At 45.5% G+C, this 23,362-nt stretch overlaps 1 protein-coding gene across 2 annotated transcripts in view; it reads right to left on the reverse strand.

The window, feature by feature from the left end:
- FOXRED1 (FAD dependent oxidoreductase domain containing 1) overlaps positions 1–20,105 on the reverse strand; it is a 220,850-nt gene extending 200,745 nt beyond the window's left edge. Inside the window, exon 1 of one of the 2 annotated variants that reach the window (XM_069614203.1) lies at positions 19,891–20,104. In XM_069614203.1, the coding sequence (XP_069470304.1) occupies positions 19,891–20,032 (142 nt within the window). In that variant the 5' untranslated portion in view covers positions 20,033–20,104. Of the gene's footprint in view, positions 1–19,890 lie in introns of both variants that reach the window. The other variant, XM_069614202.1, reaches the window with a different exon arrangement.
- Positions 20,106–23,362: the final 3,257 nt, after the last annotated feature.

A 23,362-nucleotide genomic window follows, 5' to 3' on the forward strand; every position in this document is an offset into this window, starting at 1 on the left:
AATGCAAAAGACACCAGTGCAGACCTCTTCTGGGTACCCGACCAGATGCGGGAAAGCTGGTTACAGGGAAGGTCACCAATGCATGGAGACAGGCGTCACAGTTGTTGCGGTCGAAAAAAGCCCTCCATCTAAGGACCCTTCGATGGCAAGAAGCTGAAATTTCACAGAAGGGCTTCTTGTCGGACAAGCTGAAGACCCCTGGGGTTCCTTGACGAAACAACAGTGTGTCTATCGCGATGCTGGAGCCGATCCGTCCACCGGGTGATCCAGAGACACTTCCAAGGGCTCCAAAATGCTTGGGTACCAGACAATGCTGGGACCAGTTGTACCTACTTGTCCAGAAGGTTGAAGCACCAAGGAGGGTCTTCCAAGATCAGTAGCGAGACAGGGCTCCAACAAAGGTTGGTCGCTGGGCCTTCTAAAGGATCGTCCATAGGTCTTCAACAGTCTTCACAGCTACAACAGGATACATGGGGTCCTCTTCAGATCTGCTGGAATGGCTGCAGGGCTCCTCTTCTTATCCCAAAGTCAGTTGAGTGATCACCCTGCAATGGCAAGATCTGCCCCACACATGCACACCAGCAGTGGTCCAATCAGTGACCGCTGTTGGTCCGACTCATGCATGTACAAAAGACACTCTGGAAAAAGGCTGTGAATTGGTCCAGTTTCAACTCTCTGGTTTTCCCAGACAAGTGCATGACCATAAAACGATTTTCCTGACCTGGTAGGGCTGGTAAAAGGCCAAGAGGCAAGATGGCCAAGGAATAAACAACATCCCTCATGGCACAGCCATGTTGAAACACTAGCCACTGTTCGTAGGAGAAAATCCCTACGAGTGTAACTCAACAAATCTAGCAACATCATCACTGATTCTCTGAAGGGAAGTTTAAACTTGCATGGCACGGGAAAGGCAGAAGCTACCAGACTCTGACCCTGGGGTACCTATCTGCCAGAGGACCATGTAGGGGAGAACAAACTCCAGAGAGGCAGGAAAACACTTAAATCAAAAATGACATGGTGAAGTGTGCCACCCATTCACAGCGCCAGACCTCTAAAGGCTTCTAGTTAATAAATCTTTTCCAGTGAAATATAATTCTGGAACACAAATTCATTTTCAATGATCAGTATTATCAACAGGTGAAAGGAGAAGCCATGGGCGCAAAATATCCTTTTATGGGACACTACGAGGATGACATGTATATGTTGATTTATGCTTCAAGAAACAGGTCATGTTATGGCAGAGGTACGTAGCTGTTTTGCTTGTATGGACAGGAAGACGGGAGGAACTGGACACATTTGTGAAGAGACTGAAATCCAACGACTTTGGGATCAATGTAACATATTATAGCAACGAAAAGAGCATTGGTTTTTGGGATTTGACCATCTATGTAGACGGTGGGAGTCTGAAAACCTGTATGTACAGAAAGGAAACGGAGGTTGCATGCAACAAGTTGTCACAGTAAAGCAGTGATCGATAATATTTGAATGCGGAGTACACAAGAGCAAGGCGCAACTGTGAAGACACATGTTTGTTAATCTTGAATGCAACCTGGTCAAGATGAGACTCAGCAAGAGGCTATTCAGCGAGTAATATTGAGAAAGCACACGAGAAAGCTTGGTTGATTAAAAGGGAAATGACTTTGAAACCTAAGGAACTAAACAGGAATGATGAAGGGGCCATTACATTCATTAGCAAATACTGCAAGGATAATCATCGTATTAATCAAGTTCTGGGTAAGCACTTGCATCTCTTAGAATTGGATTCTGACATTTGTAAATATCTGGACGATAGACCCAAGGTCATTTTTACCAGAGCGCAAACTCTTAAAAACAAACTGAGTCCCTCATTTCTATCCAGCATGGAGCCTGTACAAGTGGGGAGTTAGCTTCTTCCTAGGACAAATGTTTCTCAAAGTGCCAGACATGCACAATGTGCCGCTATGCACACAGAACGACTCAGGAATGTATGGTCATACAAGGAGTAAGACTAAGAATAGAAGGCCGGATTAATTGTAGATCTAAATGTGTAGTATATGTGATCATGTGCAAATGTTAGAAACTATATATAGGCAGTACGATCAGGGAACTAATAATCTGCATTTGAGACCATCTGTCAACTATTGGACATCAAGAACAAAAGCACCCTTTAGCTTCACACTGGCAAGCGGAACACCAAATGGAGGAAAAGAAGGATCTGACTTTTATTGGATTAAGTAGGATTAACCTTGGCCACAGAGGGGGAGATCAGGAAATGAAACAGACAGAAAGAGGCAAGACTCATATGTAGAATGCATACTACTGAGATTGGATTAAAACAGGGAACAAGAAACTAGCATTGTCTTGTGATGGAATGTCTTACTGTACTGGGAGAATTTAAGATGTTCATTAACTAAATGTTTGTACTAGGTCCATAGGAATATGATATAGATGTTGTTGCTTGATAACATTGATGTAAGTACTAACTAACATTTCTTTCTATAGAAATATTATTTCTTAGCATATTGATTTGTGGTCCACCCAGTGCTCCAGATAAGATTTTGAGGTGGGAGTATTTTACTCTCCATTTTTAAACTTTGAGCGTAAATGTGATTTTAAGAGAGTAAAAATGACTTTTCTCCTTTGCAAGAGAGTAAAAAGTATGCAACATCCAGCCAACGTGTGAAAAAAACTGTATGGAAATCATTACTATGCGGCAGCTTTCTGCATTGTGACAGAATACACCTTTCATTGTTTCAGGCCATTTGAGCTCTCCTGTATATATTTAAATGTTGAAATCACTAAAACCTAGCCAATTACATAGTAAAGCATACATGAATATGTATTGTGCGTTTTGAGATTCGATAGAATTCTCTTTTGATGTTTAATGAAAGTCCTAATTTCCTGGAGCTATTACTATCTAATGGTATGCCAATGTTATGATACAACAGTGCAAAGAGGCAAGGACTCCATGCTAAATTCTATATCTAATCTAGTGGTCAAATGGTTATTTGTATAGCTCTTTTGGCAAAGCGCTGTACATAGAAAATATTTATCACAATTACCACCAAACCAAAGTCGGTACAACTTTATCGACCTCAAAAGGATGAAAGACGGAGTTAGACTTGCCAAGATTCAAACCTGCAACCCACAGATCACGCAGAGATTGCAGCAACGAGTACTCAACCGGTTTAGCTATCTTATTGGCTAACATCCTTCAGAGGTTGGTTAACTGAGTATCGACTGAGGTATAATGATCACAGTACCTAGATGTATGACAAACCATTCATGAAGCGCTGCATAGAAGTTAAATACCTATCTGGATTATCACAGGGACAGGTTTTACTGAGTTTCTATTTCAGTTACCAATGTAACTTTAATTTGTTTTTGAACAGTGCTTGCACTTTGAGAGTCAGGTTTTGGATGTTTTATTTGTAATCTTGAAGATTTGAGAGGCTAGAACACCTGTGATCAGTGTAATGACAATTACTCGCCCTTGAGCAAAGACTCTGCTGCAACTGACCATTTATACTAATGTACCCTATTGACTGCAAGGTTGAATGGATGTAAACTAGATACACACCGTTTTTATAATTAAGACTGTAAATTAAATAAGAAGTGTAAAAATGATCTGCCGCTGCATGATTATGCACACAGCACCGAACTCTGAAAAATACAATTGTGCAATGTTAGTTTGCTTTCTCTGGAAAAAAAAACAACTTGTTTTAAAAAAAAAAAAATTAAAAAAAATAATCAATTCTCAACTGCAACTTAGTTTTCCATCTTATTAATTATACAATCCTAAAATTCTAGGAAAACATGTACAGTGCTTCTGAAGTTGAATGGAAAGAAACCATTCCTTTTATCAGTGTGCAGTTTATTTTTTTGAAAGGCTTCAGAGAAATGCATTCCGTTTCAGAGGTGGCTTGCAATTACATCCATGTAGATAAAAATCACAAGAAGCCTTCTGGTTTCTGTCAAGTAACCTGACCTTTGCACTGCCCTCTGCTCTAAACCTGTGTGTTAATGTACCCAGGAAGATAATAAAGCTTGTGTATTTACAAGATTTTCATGCGTAAAAAGGCCTAGTACTCGCCTTATCTGGAGACCTGGGTCCACCTATATATATTTTGAGCACAAGCCTTTTTTGGGGAGCAGAATTTTGAATATTAGAAGGGATCCATCTTGGAAAAGGTGTTGACTCATGATGAATGGTATATGTTAACTGGGTTGCGTACATTCGAATATAATCTGACCCATAGTAAAGGGCATGGAGTAACATTAGAACGTGTCAGTCCTGTTCGGAAACGAATGACGCTGCACGTAGCAGGAGGGATAGCATCGTACATAGCAGCCATAAAAAATGATGTAAATAAAGAGAGATGGTCTAAATAGTTCAAAGGGAACAGTGGATTGCACATCACTTTTAAGGCACTCTTCATGTGCCTTTACTATCTAAATATATTAAAGATTTCCGTCTTACAGGGACACAATGTGATAAACATTCTGTCAGCACAACTGAGAATGGAGGACGTTGCACGCTCCGTGCGTGAAGACACTAAACAAACGCAGAAAGGAATAAAGGGTTTCAACATGGTGCTGGCATTGTAGACCACCCACGGAACGCCGCCAAGGTGATGCCTTCTAACACTGGTGCGAACATAGGTAAGGAATGGGGAATGTTGCCTGTGAACAGTGCAGAAATTTGTTAAACTGGGAGGGCCCGTGAAACTGCTAGCTTGGGTTGATTTGGATGATTTGCAATGTTTGGGATTTACAGGAGGACATATTTAAAACCGGAAAATGAAATGTAAAAGGCAATAAATCTGGATAGTGTCAAGAATTGGAAATAAGAAGCTGAATATAATGGCAGGTGAGAATCTGGTTTAAAATGCATTGTGTGGCATCACTTTATCTTGTGAGCTTTTAGACAATAGGGGCAGTAATACGCATATGGATATGCATGTATAACCATCTATACACAGGGAAGGACACCAAGGGTGTAGATGACTTGTTGGATGATATGCACAAGTGTTAAGTGGATCGGAGACTTAGGCATATGGAGCCCAATAGAATGAAAATGGGGTCTCTCACAGGAGGTGGCATAGAAATGCACAAGGTGTAGGGAGAACTGGCACACGCATAATAGATCATCAGAGACATGATGAAACAAATCAACAGTGAATGTTATAACATTGACGGTAATATGTGTGTCCATCGTTTCTCTCTGCCCCACAACTCCTTCCTTTCTCCAACCCTCCAATTTCTGTCACAAATGGGAAATGGGAACATTGTTTCGGATGTATGTGCTACCCGGATATTTAATTATGGTATATGTATTTTTTATTTATTTGGATTTATAAAGCCCCCGGGGCCATCATGGCACTGTTACAGTATATTCACCTAGATACAATATAAGACAAATCCATAGAGGCAGAAATGCAGGTTGTAGAGGCGTTCCTTGGTTACAGGGGAAAACAACCTTAGACATCAAACGTGAGCAATATTAGTTGAATAGCTTTGTTTTTAATGCCTTTCTGAACGATATGAGAGAGTCTTTGCTTCTTAAGCTGAGCGAGGCTGGCGTTCCAGGTTTTTGGGGCTAGCACTTCGAAGCTGGTGCCGCTGGCTTTGGCTCCATTGAATGCCGGGACTGAGAGTAGGTGAGAGTATTGGTCTTTTTTTGGTCTGTGGATGGGCACTTTATGCATTCTTTCGGCTAGGTAGGATGGGGCAGTATGGGAGAGGCATCTGTGTGTAATCGTGAGGGCTTTGAATACTATGCACTCTTTAGCCGGGAGCCAATTGGCGTCTTTTCTCACCTGAGAGGTGTGCTCCTTCCTAGGGATTCTCGGGGCCGTTCTGGGGGCATGGTTTTGCGTAGTTTGCCATTTATGTTATTGGCGATTGTGCCCAGGAGTAGGATGTTGCAGTAGTCCAACTTTGCGGCAACTGTGGCTCTAGCAATGTTGAGACGGTTTTTTGGGGTTTCACTGCATTTATGATTTTTGTCATGAGCAGCCGATTATGAAATGGCACCGATTTGTCTTTCCATTGATAAGGTGGAGTCCACATATACTCCAAGGGTTTTTACTGCCACAGAGACTAATCACAGTGTTCTCAATACTGAATGAACTATATTGGTCTTTTTTTTGGGACTCTTTGGGGGCTACCAGTAGGATTTCTGTTTTCTCCCCGTTTAGACATAAGCTGTTGGTTGCCATCCAGGCCTGGATGCGGACATATGTCTTCTAGAGTGTGTAGAGGTCTTGCTCATAGTCACCTGTTAGCATGAGAAGAATGTGTGCGTCGTCGGCATAGTTGGTAAAGGCTATGCCAAACTCTTCTAGGTCACTGAGCAGGGGAAGAGTGAAGAGATTATAGAGTGTGGGGGAAGGTGCAAGATCCTTGTAGGATTCCACACCCTATGGGGGATGGAGCGTCTGATGCTTGTTCAGAGAAAACCCTCATGGCTGTTGAATTGTGATCTGTACATAATGAAAATGTGGCCATGTGATGGTGGTAATGGACTATGTAAATGTATGTTTATGGGTTGATTGATGTAAACCATATAGCCCTGTTTTGAAGAGGACCAGAAGGTCAAAACATGTGTCACAAAGGGCAAACTACATATAAAAAGTGCAACTCAAAGAAAGAATGTGAAAATATTTCACTGGAAAAGATGTATTAACTAGAAGCCTTTGGAGGTCTGGCGTTGTGAAGGGGTGTCACACGTGACCATGTTATAGTCCAATTAAGGCATGGCGGTACCTTAGATCACCCCCGTTCTTCCTTCAGCAAGCTGCCCAAGAGCAGGAGCTCCTCCGACGGGATCCGCCACTGCAGGAGCAGCTGGCACGAAGCAGAGCTGATCCCTGCGGAAATACTATGAAATGCGGTAAGCGCTGCGCCCCGCCCCCGAATCGGCGCCCAAAGCCACACGCAGCATTTATATTTTATACCAGATGCGGCTGAATGAATATCCCATGCGGATGCCCATCATAGCAGATTTGATGCCCTGGATCGTTCTGCCCGCCATTAAGGTACATGAGGTACCTAGTTACATAAAGATGGCCGCCCGATGAATCTGGAGGCCTCCCCAGCCTAGCCAAGCCCACAATTGCACCTACCCACTCCTCATTGGCCGCCTTGCCCTTCTTCTGCCGGATTGGCTGCCGGCAGGCACAGCCGGCCCACCTACAACAAGGCCCACAGAGAATAAGGCCGTCGACTGTTCTCAGCCTGTTCTTGCCGCTTCTGCCATCCGCCAGACCCCCTGGCCTTTTGCATACCCACCAAGGCAAATGTAATGCCCCTTGGGTCTACCCAGCACCACTGAGCCCTTATCTGCTGCCACACCCACAAGCTCACTCGAACTCCTGACCACCATTGACTACGAGTATCTACACCTCGCACTTTATGGTCTTGAATACAACTTTATGTCTGGTATGTGTACTATGCCTCTTCCAAACTATAAATGCTTCTACTGTCCCATTTGCTGCCCCATTGCACTCCAGCCCAATGCATTACTATGATCCCAGTTCAATGACAATTTCATTCAACTACGCTACTCAACTCAAGGTATTGCATAATCATAACCTAAGGTACTCCAGGAAAATTCAGGGTCTGTCCTTTGCATTCCAGCCTGCTCCCACCTTGATTCTGCCACTGCCCTCAGCACTGCAGCCTAACTGCGACACCTGAACCCTGGCACAGCGTTACCACAACATAGCCAAACTATGTTAGCACCTGATCTTATCGGCATATTGTGCCCAGCTAGTGCCCACTGCGCGTCAGCACTATTATACTTCACATATTACCTAATGTGTCCCACTACATCCAGTTACTGCACCAATACACTTCACCACAATCTGTAATTCTGATTCTAGACGCTACCTACTGTTATTTAGACTCAGGGGCTACGCTACTGTATTTGAGCTAACTGTGCAACATCGTATCTAGATGCTACCTACTGTTATCTTAACTCAGGGGTTACGCCATTGCATTTTAGACAAACTGTGCAAATTCGAACTTAGATGCTACCCGTTACACCTCAGCTTAAGTGTGCAAATTAGAGACTTTAATGCTGCTACTTTGTCTGCCATACTAATACTGAGACTGAACCTGCCCTGTTACTTGCTTGACCGTGGCTAGTACCTCCTTGCCTATAGTCTCACCTTTAATCAGTATATACTCAGCATGTGTCCCTTGGTCACCTGCCTGCTTGCCTGTGTACTACTCTGCCTAAATACTGCAGTGCAGTCCAGAATGGCTCCATACCTATCTGCCATGACATACTCGACCACGTTCAACACCAAATCATCCAGCAACTCACCCCAAGACATTAATGCCTTACAGCCACTGCTACCTAATAGCCTCCCTCACTCCACCACTGATAGGAACTCAGGACTCAGAGCCAGATTAGCTAGAATTTATGAGCCCCTTGCCCGATCACTACCCACCACACAGAAACCCTGCCAGTCCAACCTAGTTTATCTACTAGGAAACCCAACTCACCTCAGAATTCCAACTCCACCCCTAAACCTAGTGCCACTAATCAGGGCACTCATGAACCAACACAGCACCACTGCCAGACTACCACTACTAAAACTACAACCAGCACCCAAATCAAGGGAGCCCTAATCAATGCCAGATCACTGGTAGCTCATGCAATAGAAATCGCCGATTTGATTCTTAATGAAGACCTTGACTTCCTTGCTATTACCGAGCCTTGGCTACACCCAGAAGCAGGTCCTATGCTAATGCTTGCAGTCCGAGATAACTATTCTATCCAGAGACAAGATTGACCCAACTCCAGAGGAGGGGGTGTCGCTATTATCCACAAATGTAGTCTCACCATGAGACCTGCAACAACCATCAACGTCCCCTCTTGTGAAATACTCTCAGTTAAAGTCCCTCTCACTCATACCCAAACTCAACATCCACTTGATCTACCGCCCTCCAGGCCCAATAGGCACCTTTGACGAAGACATTAACATACTATCCAGCAACCTTAAAAGCTCAACCCAAGTACTCACCTTGGGGGACTTCAACATGGGCTTTAACGACCCAGATGACCAACTCGCTAGCTCTACAGCCAAAACCCTCTCCGAACTAGGCTTTGTACAAAGAAGCTTGGCACCCACACATGCTAAAAGCTGAACACTAGATTGGGTGGCCGACTATAACTGCCTAGCGAATATCACCAACACTTCAACTTTAGCCTGGACTGACCAACACCTGGTATCGTTCATGCTCTCCACCATCCGACCATCACCCCCACCGTTCTCAGGGTCCCCCCTACACTCACGAGAAACAAGAAGAGCATCACAGTTGACTCATCCCGAACCTTCTCCCCACACTCAACACTCCCTGAAAATTTGGATCCAGAGATCCTGATCGAAGAATATAACAAAATCATGGCCACCTCACTGGATCCAATTGCCCCCCTCAAACTCAGACCAAGCAAACCAAAAACACATCTAAATAAATGGTACACACCATTCCTCAAATACCTAAGGCAGCAAAAAAGAAACTGAAGCTATTTGGAAAAAACTTCCCTCAGCAGCTAAACTAAAACTCTCTAAACTAGCAGCCCTTTACAAAAAAGAAATATACCTGGCTAAACGAACCTCCTTTGACTCCTGTATATCCCAAGCAAAGTCAAGGAACTATTCTCTATCCTTAAAGAAGTAGAAACCCCAATAGCACCCCCAAATACTTGCAACAAAAACAAGAATTGGTGTTCAGAAATCCAGAATGCCCTAGCCAACAAGATTGCTACCTTACAGAATAAGATCTCCCATAAAAAAAGCCTCCTTAAATGATCCCCCCCTTTCTAAAACACCAGAGACGTCTACCATAAGAGAAATTACCCGCTTCAATTCCTCCAAAGTCACTACACTTGAAGTGGAAAAACTTATCCTTGCTCTGAAACCTTCTAATTTTCAAGGAGATTTGTGCCCGACACAACTCATCAAAGGTGCCGCACGTGACCTCTCCCCTTTCATTATGAAACTAATGAATGCATCCTTCTCCACTGGCTCTATCCCTACTCATCTAAAACAATCCTGGGCACTCCCACTACTAAACAAACGTACACTTGACCCAGCCACACCCACCAACTACAGACCCATAACGACCGTACCATTCCTTCTACAAATCTTGGATATGGTCGCCTATGTACAAATACAGAGGTACCTGGTAGAACATCAGCTTTTAGGAGCCAGGCAATAAGGGTTCCGTGCTCAACACGGTACAGAAACTGCCCTAATCGACTTGAAAGCCCAGATCGATGAGCTCAGAGATAATGGCCAAGCCGCCCTACTCCTCCTCCTTGACCTATCTGCTGCGTTCGACTTGGTCGACCACTCTGTCCTGTGCACACACCTTCACACATCAGCCCACTTTTCTGCTGAGGCCATCACTTGGATCAGTTCATTCCCTAACGGTAGAACCATGAGGGTCTTTTCACCCACAGCTGCAGCAGACTCTATACCTATCACCTGTGGGGTTCCACAGGGTTCCTGGGTCTCCCCTACTTTGTACAATATATTTACTAAGCCCCTTTTCAATGATTTGGATCATCTCGGTATCACCTACACCATGGATGCACATCATACGGCCCGCGGGCCAGTTGCGGCCCGCCATGGCGTTTTGTCCGGCCCGCGAGGCACAAACACTTTCCTAATGGAGGGCGGCCCGCAAGCAGCATCGGCCGCCCTACATTAGGAAAGTCTTTGTTGTCTTCCGGGCCGGACAAAACACTGGCCGTCATTGGCTCAGCACACACGCACCACGTCGTTCCTACGAGCCACACAAGGCGTGTGTGCTGCACCAATGGAGGGCCAGCACTACGGCTGGCGTGGTCCATAAGGCTTTATGCTGGAAGGCATTTCAGCCTTGGACCACGGCAGCTATAGTACGATTTCAGCGACTTCCAGCTTACCTGGCTTCCAGCACATCTCCGGTAAGTGGTCTGTTTGTGGGTCGTTTCTGTTTTGCTGTATGTTTGTGTATGTTGAGATGTGGGGGTGGGGGGTGTCGGATGTGTATGAATGTTTGGATTTGAATGTTTTTTATGTGTATGTTGAGATGCGGGGGTACGGGGTGTCGGATGTATATGAATGTTTGGATTTGAATGTTTTTTGTGTGTATGTTGAGATGCGGGGGTGGGGGGTGTCGGATGTGCATGAATGTTTGTTTTGGAGTGTAAGTGCGGTGTATGTTGAGATGCAGGGTCTGTATGTGTGCATGCTTGCTAGTTTGTATGCTGAGTTGGGGGGTGCTGGTCTGTAGGAGTGCTTGTGAGAGTGTGCTGATTTGGGGGTGGGGGGGGTTCAGGTCTGTATGGGTGCTTGTTTGAGAGTGTGCTGAGTTGCAGGGGTGGGGGGGTTCGGGTCTGTATGGGTGCTTGTTTGTGTGTGTGCGCCGAGTTGGGGGGGTTGGGGTCTGTATCGGTGCATGCTTGTGTGTGTGCCGAGTTGGGGGAAGGGGGCCATAGGGCATAGTGTTTGGTTGAGGGGTGGGGGCCATGGGGCATAGTGTTTGGTTGGGGGTTGAGGGAGCCATGGGGCATAGTGTTTGGTTGGGGGTGAGGGTGCCATGGGGCACAGTGTTTGGTTGAGGGGTGGGGCCATGGGGCATAGTGTTTGGTTGGCTGTTGAGGGGGCCATGGGGCATAGTGTTTGGTTGGGGTTGAGGGTGTCATGGCGCATAGTGTTTGGTTGAGGGGTGGGGGTGGTATGGCGCATAGTGTTTGGTTGGGGGTTGAGGGAGCCATGGGGCATAGTGTTTGGTTGAAGGGTGGGGGCCATGGGGCATAGTGTTGCACTCCAAGAGTGAACCCAATATTAAAGCTAAAACAGGCACAGTTAGGAGATGTACATCCTTTGCTTTTTGAGGAAACCTGACTCAACGAAGGCCATACTCCTCTTGGGCAACCCAAACAGCAAACTATAGCAGTCCAAAATAACGGAATGTCCAATCTAGGGTCAATAAAATATATATAAGTTAATTACAGGCGAGATACAATAACTAAATAGAAATAAATTGTAACAATGGAAAATGTGTAGTACAAAATGTAAGTTTGAAATGAAAATAGAAATCGTTACCCCTCAAAAACATATTCTTTTTCCATGCATTTAATACAAATTGGGGGTTTAAAAAGCCTCCTGCCACGCCACGCCTACCGGCCCGCCCACATTTACTTTTCGGCCCACTATAGTCCTCATGTAAGGTACTTTCGGCCCTCTGTCAAAATCAGTTGTGCACCCCTGACCTACATCAACTATGCAGATGATACCCAGATCCTCCTCCCGCTTTCTAGATATTATGGGAAGGATTTGGCCTTGGTAAATAGAGTGTACATCATCCAGGCATGGATGGCCAAACATGGACTATGCCTGAATGATGATAAAACTGAATTTATCATCCTAGGCACCACTACTAGCCTAAAGAAACTAGGACCGGCCTACGGCTCCTTCGTGATTGATGGCAACAACATCAAAGTGGGACAAGAGGTCAAAACATTAGGCTTCTACCTGGCCTGGATTCCAATTTCTCCTTCAATAAGACAGGTGAGCTCCCTAGCATCCTCCACAGCATAAACATGCAAATTGATCAGCGCAGCCAAACCATTCATGTCCGACACCAGCTGCCTCCCCATCGCTAGAGCCCTCATACTGTCCTGCCTTGACTATTGCAACGCCCTATATGTAGGATCTTCTAAAGCCATCACCAGCAAACTACAATCTCTTCAGAATAATGCTCTCCGAGCAGCTCTGTGCATCTCCAGAAGAGAGCATATCACATATCATAGCCAACAGCACAACTGACTATCCATCAAAAACAAAATTCTTTTGAAAACTGCGTCACTCACTTATAAATCCCTCTACAACGCAGCCCCGATCTATCTGATTGACAGATTTCACAGACAGTCCTCCTCTAGACCTACAAGAACAGCCTACAAAGATTGCCTCTCTGTCCCCAATTTCGAACTCTACTATTGGTGGCAACAGCTTCCCTGTAAAAGCAGCCAAATTGTGGAACCCCTTGCCGCCAATTCTCAGAAAGGATTTGCCCTATCAAAATTTCCACTCCAAGGTAGTTCTATGGCTGGAAAACTCAGGCCCATAAACTCATTTAGGTGCCAAGTCTTTCCCACGCGTGCCACTTGCACAAACTGTAACCACGTGTGCCCATATATATATATATATATATATTATCCTGTGTATACTCTTATGTACATATTATGACTGTTGTAATATATTTGAATGATGTAACTAAGCTTCGCAATTTCATGTAAAGGCTGCACCGTGATACCCAAGGGTATGCTGTGCGCATTACAAATAATAAACAAACCCCATGTATGGACGGCCTACTCGCTCATATTTAATTGAGCAACTAGCGCAGAGGGACGTTAACAAATTTACATCTGAATCAAAATAAACCTTCAAATGTAATTCTTAATGACACCCTATGCAACATGGCGTGTATGGCTTATTCTGACGCATATAAAGAATTCACACATTTTCTTCACCAACAATTTCATTTACTGTGTGTCCCGCCTTTTTTTTTTTAAATACTGGGATGAGGAAGAGGGAAGGAATAATAAGGATGACCAGAAGCGGTAAGCAAACACGTGTTCAGGTCTTTGGAAAGTGTTAAATAATGCTGGGAAGCTTAAAAACACACACAGATAAACAGAATACAAGTGAGAGGCAGAGACTGCAGCTTGTGCTGATGCTGATTCGAACGTGCAAGGCGAGCACACTGTGGTAAGCAGCACTGAGGCTGACCAGTACAGTGTGCAGAGAGACTGGGCCAAGAGAAGCTCACCACTTTATTGCTATAGGCAGCTGGAGCCACCAGAATCAAAGGAAGATGAAACGGGAGCCAAGCAGTAAACGGGATACACCCCCAGTCAGCGAACTGAATGAGAAGATGGAAGGAGGCGACAGAATGCCAGAGCTGCCCGGTAAGCCCTGAGAGAGCGAGTGGGTTACCGGAGAGCTTGATAGCAAATGTCGCACATCAACACCTGCGCAAGAAAGCCCAATTAAAACTAATTGGAGGAACCGATACATATATACGAACAGTGTTTAGAAAGCGTCGGTGACCCAATCCCTGAAGAGAGAGGTTGACACAAATACGACCAGTGTTAAGAAAGGTTTGGTGACCCAATATTTGAAAAAGGAGTTGATATTGATAAGAACTTTGCTGAGAAAGGGTCAGTGACCCAATACTGTAAAAGCATTATTTCTTGGATGAGAGAAAGTGAGTGGAAACGGAAAACCCCTGGCGGGATAGTGAACCATGCAAACAGTGAGTCTGAGACTCACACTCATGAAAGGATCTAAAGCACTGGCAGGAGAGTAAACCAGGCACTGTGCAAGTCTGGGACCCACACCCAAGAAACATGACTGCGATATCCTGGCTGGAGAGTTAACAGTGAGAACGAATACAAAAGGGAAGACCCATATCCCTTTTAAGGATAAAGTCAGAATACCACAAGAAATATAGGGGAAGGGAAGAACCCTTCCCTGGTGGAACTTTATTCCTTTGTTTTTGACACCTTGGAACTTAACATTTTGAACTCTGAAAGAAAGTTCCAAGTACTAGCTTTCAGACAACTGTATTTTTTATTTTTATTTTTTACACCTTATATTGAGTTCAGTGTGCAAGGCTCGGTTTAGGGTTTGGGACACAGGATGGAAGGCGCGCTTTTGTTTAACATCCTGACACAGACATTCTTAGTTTTGTTGAGGCAGGGAAACCTCTCTAAGGATTAGAGATGGGCAGGATTTCTCCCAAACCCCTTATTATTTTGTGACAAATAAAAGTTTATAAATCAACACTTAAGATGCCACTGTGTCTGAGTCTTACTCTTGAGCCCTTACAGTAGCATAGGGTCACTCCAAGAGTGAACCCCACTGGGCGGCATTGGATGATGCATTGTGCAATGATAAAAGGTTACCAAAACTAGTCAAAGGACTAAGGGACACAGTTTCCCCCAGTACTGACAGTCTGAAGGACTAGTCAGTTTCCCCATGAAGCTGAAGGCTTCCCTTCACTGTAAAAAGTCTGGGCATGGTGAAAAACAAAGCACACCGTTTGGGGGTTGGGGGCATAGAATATGGAGGGAAAATTGCTAAAAGAGGAAAACTTTCCTAACATGTAGCATTCCACAAGCCTTCAAAACCACAAATGAACATAGCTAATCCAGATGAGCCCAAAAGATCTCACTCTTTTCAACTCTCTTCACAAAAAACCATTCCTGAATTGTTTATAGGTGAACTTTTCTGGATCACATGAAGACAAATAACAAGAGAGCAAGATACTCAATATGGATCCAGTGAAAAATCTGATGGTGTCCTCACATCTACTCCCCTTGAGTTCTCTTGTCAGGTGGCCTGGGAAAGGCCATTGCTTTTGGATCCCGACCATGGGGGTGGAGGGTTTCCTTAGGGATTGGTAAGAGGGTACCCATGGCCAAGACATGGTATCCCCTTTTCCCTTACGAGAACCAACCTAACCCTCCCCCAGCCGCTATGGGCTACTGTAAAACAGCTCCCCTCGTTTTTCTTCATTCAACCTACAATAGTGCTGGGACGAGGAAGAAGGGATTAGGAGTAGTGAACACCAGTAATTCATTTCACTACTCTAGTACTGAGACGAGGAGGATGTCTGCAAAGCACTGTAAAGGTCATGCAATACCAATTGGAAACTCACACCTGCAATCTGTCAAGTGGTTGCAGGTGTATAAGAAGGGAGTAAAGCACCAATACTCAGACCAGCAGGGAGTGCTGTTTGTGAGGAGGCAGCCGTGGTGGGACCGGCAGCTAAGCCAGGATGCAGTTAGACGATCCCAAGGAACTGTGGAGCCCAGGAGGAGGCGGGCCATAAGGAAAGCACAGGTGCGACAGCAAGGCGAATGCCGAACAAAAAAAAAAAAAAAAGACCATGTGAATAACAAAATGAACCCAAAGCAGCGAGGTGGGTGAAAATTAAGCGTCAAAGCAAATAATTACAAATATTGAATACCAAACTGAATGAAACCTTTAAGGGCAAAGTTACAGACAGATGACAAATTTAATGTAAAGTGCAAGTATTACCTGTTTAAAAGCAAACGTAAGAGGCAAGAGAGCAAGAGTGAAAGGTTGCGAGAAAGCATGGCCGCAAGGTGGCAAAGGAGTAAAATCACCACAAAGTGAACTTTGTGCGTGAATATAGTGTGACAAGGCCAGGGACTTGCCAAGGATATGTGACACAGGGTGGCAAAGTCAAGTGGCTGACAAGGAGAAGCCAAGTTAGAGTGAGACCTCAATGTAAAGCCAAGAAGCCGACATGGAGAAGGCAAGTGAATGTGAACATTCATTCAGGGGAAGAAGTACATATCTGGGCCAAAGAGCCACAGGTTCCTGGTTGCACGACCTGTGTTGGATGGACCGTGTGGTCTGACAACTGCGCCTAGATCAGGGAACTTTTAATTGTGAAAGAATAAAGACCTTGTTTAAGCAAACCAAGAAGATGTAAGCTGATTGAATCATTAAGCTTATACAGAAGGAGTGTTAAGTTGATTTAGAGTTGCTTTGAACATTGAAAGACTGAGAGCAAGTAGAAGTTGGCAAGTGAAGTCTTGGGGAAGTGATCCCTGAGACTTTATGAACTTTAATGCTGTCTTGAGGGCAGATCCCTCAAGGCCCTTTTTTTTAACCAATTTACCTTGAACTTGGGTGAAGTGAACCCCAGGGATTTGCGGACCTCTTTTGAACTTGATAACAGTAATCCCGAAACTTGTGTTGAACTTTCTTGAACTTGGGGAAGGGAAGCTGAAAAGGAAGTTAGGAGCTGGAAGAAGCTCAAAACTTTGTTTTGATCACCATTTCTTTTATTGCCGATATCCCTGCACATTGTTTAGCTTTAGTTGTGAGGGCAAAGATAGGTTTTGGACACAGACTTAAGTTGAACTTTCTGACTTAGACTTTACTTAGTTTTGTTTAGTTAGTGACATCCCACCTTAGCATAGGCTAAGTTAGGGCTTCAACCATCCTGTCATTTGAGTTATTAAACCATTGTATTTTGAACGTTGTATCTGTTGACTGTCTGACTTCATGATGCCTTCACAATCCACGCAAGGCAAATCAAGTTTCTCATCCATCTGGGACACTACAAACTCATCAAAAGCCCTTCTCTTTCGGGATAGCTCAGAGGCCTTCGACAGCATTCACCACAAAATGATAATTCACTCATTAGTTAGTCTTGATCATATGGCCTCCATAAAGAACATGAGACAAACACCCGGGGTGGGGGCAGGGCCAAACCGAGCCTAAGCGAGCCATAACATTAAGATTGTCGCAATCCACTCAGTGTCAGTCAAGTGGATTCCACATAAGACATGATTGGAAGGCCTTAATCATATTGCAACATCACTGTTACGCCAGCCGTGTTGATCTCATCTGTCAGCCATGGACATAGAACTTTCAATACCTCCCTACAAGCACTCACCAGGTGGTGTCAAGGAAACTCAGGGGTCAAAACTGGAATTAATAGAGCAGGAGCTGGACCCAGCCCCTGGATAGCAGGTGTTTTCTATGAAAAGAAGCTGCTTATGACTCAAGAGTTATTGAATTTTCATGAGGCATTTGTCAAGATGGTGCAAATGTAATGCTTTAAAAGAAACAAGAGCACAAGATTACATAAAATGTACAGACTGAAAAAAATGCTACTATTGTACAGCGCTTTAACATTGAGAGATGCACACAACAGCAATGGGCTCTCCAAGCTGCTTGAAAATGATCGAACTTAACTGTGGAATGCACCCAAAATTGCATCTGCCATAAACCTCTTTTTATTTTGCCATTGGGTTCGTCTTTTGTTCTATTGCAGACTGCTTTTAAATTCCCCTGTGCCTCTAGCCATGTTGCTTAACATTTCTTTCATGTCAGTTCTTTAGTCTTTGCCACTGCATCTATGCTACTAGATCAGTTTCAGTTACTTCGAAGATCTCTATTGCGGTCATTCAAGCTGACGCAACATGTTTATCTTTTCTACCGTCTTTTTTTCCTTCTATGCCACCTCATTAGTTTTAGCTAAAGTGCTACCTATAAGCCAAAACTATTGCATTAGAGTACAGCTAGGAGCAAATAGCACATGAGGAGCGAGAAATAGCATACCAGGAGGGATAAAAAGGCTGTAGGTGTTTGGTTATTCCGACCCACTTCCTGCCCACCCAAAACACATCCTCCTATAATCTGTTTGAGCTCGCTTTATTCAAGTCTTACCATCAAACTTTGCACTTGAAGTGCCTGACAGTGTTTTTTAAAGCAGTCCAATTAGATGTAATGGCTTGATTGGTTCACTAAAGGATATAATGGTGTAATAAAAATGGCTTAACCAGGTCTGCCTTCATCCACTCGATTTATAAGCCCCATCAGTATCCTTCAATGACATACTTGCCAGCCCTACTGATTTAGGCAGTAGGCTACTGCTTTTAAGCAGTCCTTCTGCCTACAGATTTGGGTGACAGATCCTACTGCTTTTTACAGGGGCTGGTAATTTATGTGACTATAAGGCAGGCTGCTTGAGACTGGCCCAGGACAAAGCATGCAACACATTAGTTATTCTGTCTGTGCATTGGGCTGTAAGTGATTACTCGGAGTGATGGGCTCAGGCCAATCCAGTGACCTGACAGCTGCATGACTGCCGTCCTGCATTCTGGCCGGGAGACAGACCTTGGGGGAAGCACCATTGAAGGCAAGTGGCAGAGCGTAGCACCATCATACAGCATCTGCATATCAGATTGAGGAAGGAATTAGATCCATGTTGTTCAGTTATTTATCTTGCTTCACAGGAATAAATATCTATTGCCCATGCTGGTGCTACAGAGCTGTGGCAAACGTTGCCTGCCAGCTCTGTGTGATTACCTTTTGTGAAGTTAGATAATTGAATTCAGATTTAATTTACTATTCAGAGTTACATTTGAACATCGCTACATGTTGTGCGTTTGATGGGTTGTATAATTTATAATGTTCCACTGGTGCCAACAATGTATGTTTTGTATTTTCCTGTGATGTAATTGTTATGCGAAATATTATTTTTGAAACTTGAAAAATCCTACATGTTTTTGGCCACAGAATGTTGGCAAGTATGCAATGAAGTCCTGTTAAAGCAGTGGCAAAGCCAACCGTTTTGGCTCGTGTATAACTATTAGCAATTTTCAAGGCACTGCTATCAAATGCCCAGGTACTGGCGACATGTTACAGCTACCATCAACGGTCCGTTAATTATCACTACGACAGTGCCTTGCCCATGACTACACAAAAAACAAAACTGTTTGTATTGCCAATGCCTGTTTTGAATAGGGCGCTAATACACAGCATGCCACACTTCCACATGAGATGCAAACTACCCCTCAAGGCACCTCTCAGGAGCATGCCGATGCCCTTGGACGTCTCCTATCCACAAGCGGCAGAATTAGAAGCCAACCGAAATCAAATCGTCTGAAGCGCAGATCATTTCGACTCAAACTTTGAAGACAGAATCAAGGTGGGGGATTTCACCTGGATCCGTATACAAATAATAACGGCATTGCCTTCCTCTTGGAATTAATGTACAGTCAAAATCAGAAGCATCTAAGTGCTTTGACTCCCAACCAAAAGGGAACTACTTACAGTTTTTCAGAAATGAATTTGTGGAAATGTCCCTCAAGGTGTTCAGGTTTGTCAGGAGAGCCCTGCCCCCCACAGCGTAATGCCCTTGGCACACAGTTTGCCATCTCTCTACCACTTGGCACCATGCCTCTCTGTGTTCCTGCCTCAGCCTCCCCCCTCCCCGTGCCCTAGCCTTCTTCTGGCACATGCCCCCTGAGCCCTCCATGACTCCCCTATCACTCGGAGCCCCTTCTTCCCTCACCCTTGAAGAAGTCTTCCTGCTTCCGGACCCGTGCGCTGCAGCGAAGGCTGCTGCAGCAGGAAAGCCAGTGCCCGGTTCTGGGCAGCAGGAGAGCCTGGGTGCAGCGCCCCAAAGAGCAGCGCAGAGCCCGCAGCGGAACCATGCTGCCTCTCCTCGTGCCCGTGCGGCGCCGTCTCACCACCGCTGCACCGCCCCGAGGTGGGCATAGAGCTAGCACCCAAGGGACGTTATCCCTGCGGACCAATGAGAGCACCAGTCAGACACAGAAAAGGGACCAACGGCGAACGCTTACAAATGAAACGCCCATCTTGGAGTGGACATTTCCCACCGTCATTCCAGCACTGTAGTTGTACTTCCTTCGTGGTTTTTCCTAAAAATCTAACAAACAATATAGGAAATTATATATTCATCACACATTCTTATTTTTTTTAAAACACGACTAGAAACATATTTAGTGGAGCCTTTGTAAAATGAATTCATTTTACATTTACAAAGACCTTTATAATAACACAATCTTGTACTGTTCAAGTCAATTCAAAAATAACGTGCATTTCTTTTTTTATTTCGAGTTGCTCACCTGAAAGGGCTAGTGGGCGTTACTCGACAAGGGTGGCTGTTCTTACTGATTGGATGCTACGGCAGGGCCCTTCTGCACAGTTCCTCTTATTGGATTATAGTATTAAGAGAAATCTAAACGCTTGGAATGCTTTGACAACTGAGAACTGGACATCAGGGTGGTCTAACATCTAGAAGCTGAGCAAGAACATTTGCCAAGGACTGGGTCAGAACCCAAACCCTCTGATCAGAAGACTCACTGCCACCACTGCAAACCCTTTTGAGCACTACCCCCAGTCTATCACAGTGAAGACCCTTTAAAACCAGCCCTACTGTGACAAGTCCACACAGACCATGAAAACCCCAGCCCACGCCCCAGAAGATGTATCCAAAAATCACAGTTGATGGATAAAATCTGTCAGCAAGAAGAAGAAAGAGAGGTTTACAGTGCCAACATCCCTAGTGGTGAGGTGATGTGAGATTTTGTGCCTGGCTGGGTTAATACTTTAAAAAAAACCTCATTGTTAGGGTGACCAACTTTACAAAATGGTTTTGCAGGACACTTTGTACGTGGTAGCGCATCAGAAGCCCCCTGCAGTGCCCACAATTCCATACAGTATCATTTGCACCCCCATTCACTTTTTTTGTAACATTAGTGGCAGATGGCATTTTAACAAATAGACATGTGCTTCTTTCACCTGCACACAATCAAAAAGATTCTACCATTCCTCTCCCTCATGCACAAAACACTGGCCATCATCTCCCGCGTCATGTACGGATAGACTACGCCAACAGCCTGTACCTGAGAATGCCAGACTATCTACTAAAGAAGCTGCAACGTATACAGAACGCAGCAGCCAGACTTCTCTTCAAACTCTCACCAAGGGACCACATCACTCCAGCGCTAAAGATGCTACGTTGGCTGCCAGTCAAAAACAAATCACAGTTCCAAGATGGCTGCCGCCGAGTGAAGACGTGTGGAGCTGCGCTCTATCCCGTGCCTGATGTGCATGTAAACCCGCAGACAAGAGGTTATCGCCCCCTGCACCGTAGCTGAGTGGGAGAAGGTAAACGCACCCCGCCCCACCCGTTTGTAAATGCATACAGCCGCAGTGCGGACACAGCTGCAGTGAAGCCCTGATCCGGAGCACATGAGAATGCTTTGTGACGGCGAGGCTTACAAAGGAGCAGCGGACACTGCAGTGGGATCAACAGCAGGCGAGCCAGCCAAATGCAGGAGCTAGCAGTAGTGGAGCCCCCCCCCCAATCAGGACCAAATGCCGATAGGGGCAAAAGAGCGCAGAGCGAGAGACGAGATTGCTGGCAGAGGGTAGGAGGGGGGCCCAGGCAGTGGGAAAGCAAGAACACGAATAGTGGAGAACAGGAGGCAGAGAGGGACCCACGGAAGTGGCACCCAACCAAGGGGCATATGGACTACTTGCATAGAGGCATGGCCGACCCCCCCTAGGGCAAGCGTGGTGTGTGCTGCAAAGAGCAGAAAGAGGCCCTGAACCTGATAACCTCCAATAGATGGGATAAGGGAGGGCCGCATGGGCCCCTGGAGAGGCTGCTGGCAGTGAGGCGGCAATATTGGCCAGGTGCCAGAGGAGAATTGAAAACGTGCCTTGACTGGTTGTAGCCATAGGAGCGGATAGGAGGAAGCTAAGAGGTTATACAGTGACAACCTGTATCAGGACCGAGGCTGGCAGGAGCTGACTGAGCTGGAAAGGGTGCAGGAAGGCTCACGCTAACAGCGGGAGGTGTGAGGGTGAAGGAGTGACTCCCTGATGCCCAGAGAAAATTGGAATGGTACACCGGCCCGATAGAAGACACACCCTCCTCCCCAAGAAGGTCAGCTAGAGCGATGCTAGAAACAGCAAACAGAGGACCTAGTGCCCCGCCACGAAAGGCAAAAGCGGGAGAGCGTTGACAGGGGGCTGGAGCAGTACAGTATGGCCCTCAGCAAAGAGGTTTTAAAGTAATGCCATAGGGATCTAGAGGGAAGGATGTTGGCCACTTTTCAAGATCAATTCACATCTTTGAAAGAGGACTTAAGAAGCTCCCTGAAGGAGGTTAGGGAAGATGTGAGGAGCCTGGGAGATCAAGTTGATACCAACGAGCAGGCCCTTACGGAGGTGTCGGAGGAGGTGAAGCAGAACAGTGAACTGTTGGAACAGATGGCAAGGGCAACTCAGAACCTGGAACTCCAGGTAGAAAATCTGGAGAATCAGTCACGCCGATGCAGGCCCTTACGGAGGTGTCGGAGGAGGTGAAGCAGAACAGTGAACTGTTGGAACAGATGGCAAGGGTAACTCAGAACCTGGAACTCCAGGTAGAAAATCTGGAGAATCTTTCACGCCGATCCAACATCCAGGTGAAATGTCTCAGCAGAGCTATCCAAGATACAGACTTGAGAGATGCAATGCAGCAGCGCTTTGGGGACCTGCTACTGCACACCCTGCCCGAGGCGATAGGAATTGATAGGAGGACAGAGCCCGGGTCGCGGCCGAGAGATGTCCTAGTCGCCATGTCCTCCTATGGCAGAAGGAGGGTATACTGCGAGCAGCTCGAGAGCAAGCTAATATCACTGAACAGCTTGCCAGTGAAACTGTTTCAGGATCTAGCATTGACGCCTCTGCAGGAATGTATAGCTATGGAACCAGTGACAATAGCGCTCAACGCGAAACGCATCAGGTATAAATGGACCTTTCCCTTTGGGCTACTCTTTACGCTGGAACGCGCGCAACATCGCATAACGACCTGCTCAGAAGGGCTGGTTCTTCTCTGCTTGGAGGACGAGGATGGTGATCCAGGGATTCCGGCCAGAGGTTCCCCCTCACAAGGGACCAGACAGTGGGAGTGGTACAAGGTGGAAATGAGGGTAAATGGGAGGGGGGCTCGTCTCAAGGGTCCACCG

This window comes from Ambystoma mexicanum, chromosome 9, assembly GCF_040938575.1.
Source record: "Ambystoma mexicanum isolate Mex_15411 chromosome 9, UKY_AmexF1_1, whole genome shotgun sequence".
NCBI lineage: Eukaryota > Metazoa > Chordata > Amphibia > Caudata > Ambystomatidae > Ambystoma > Ambystoma mexicanum.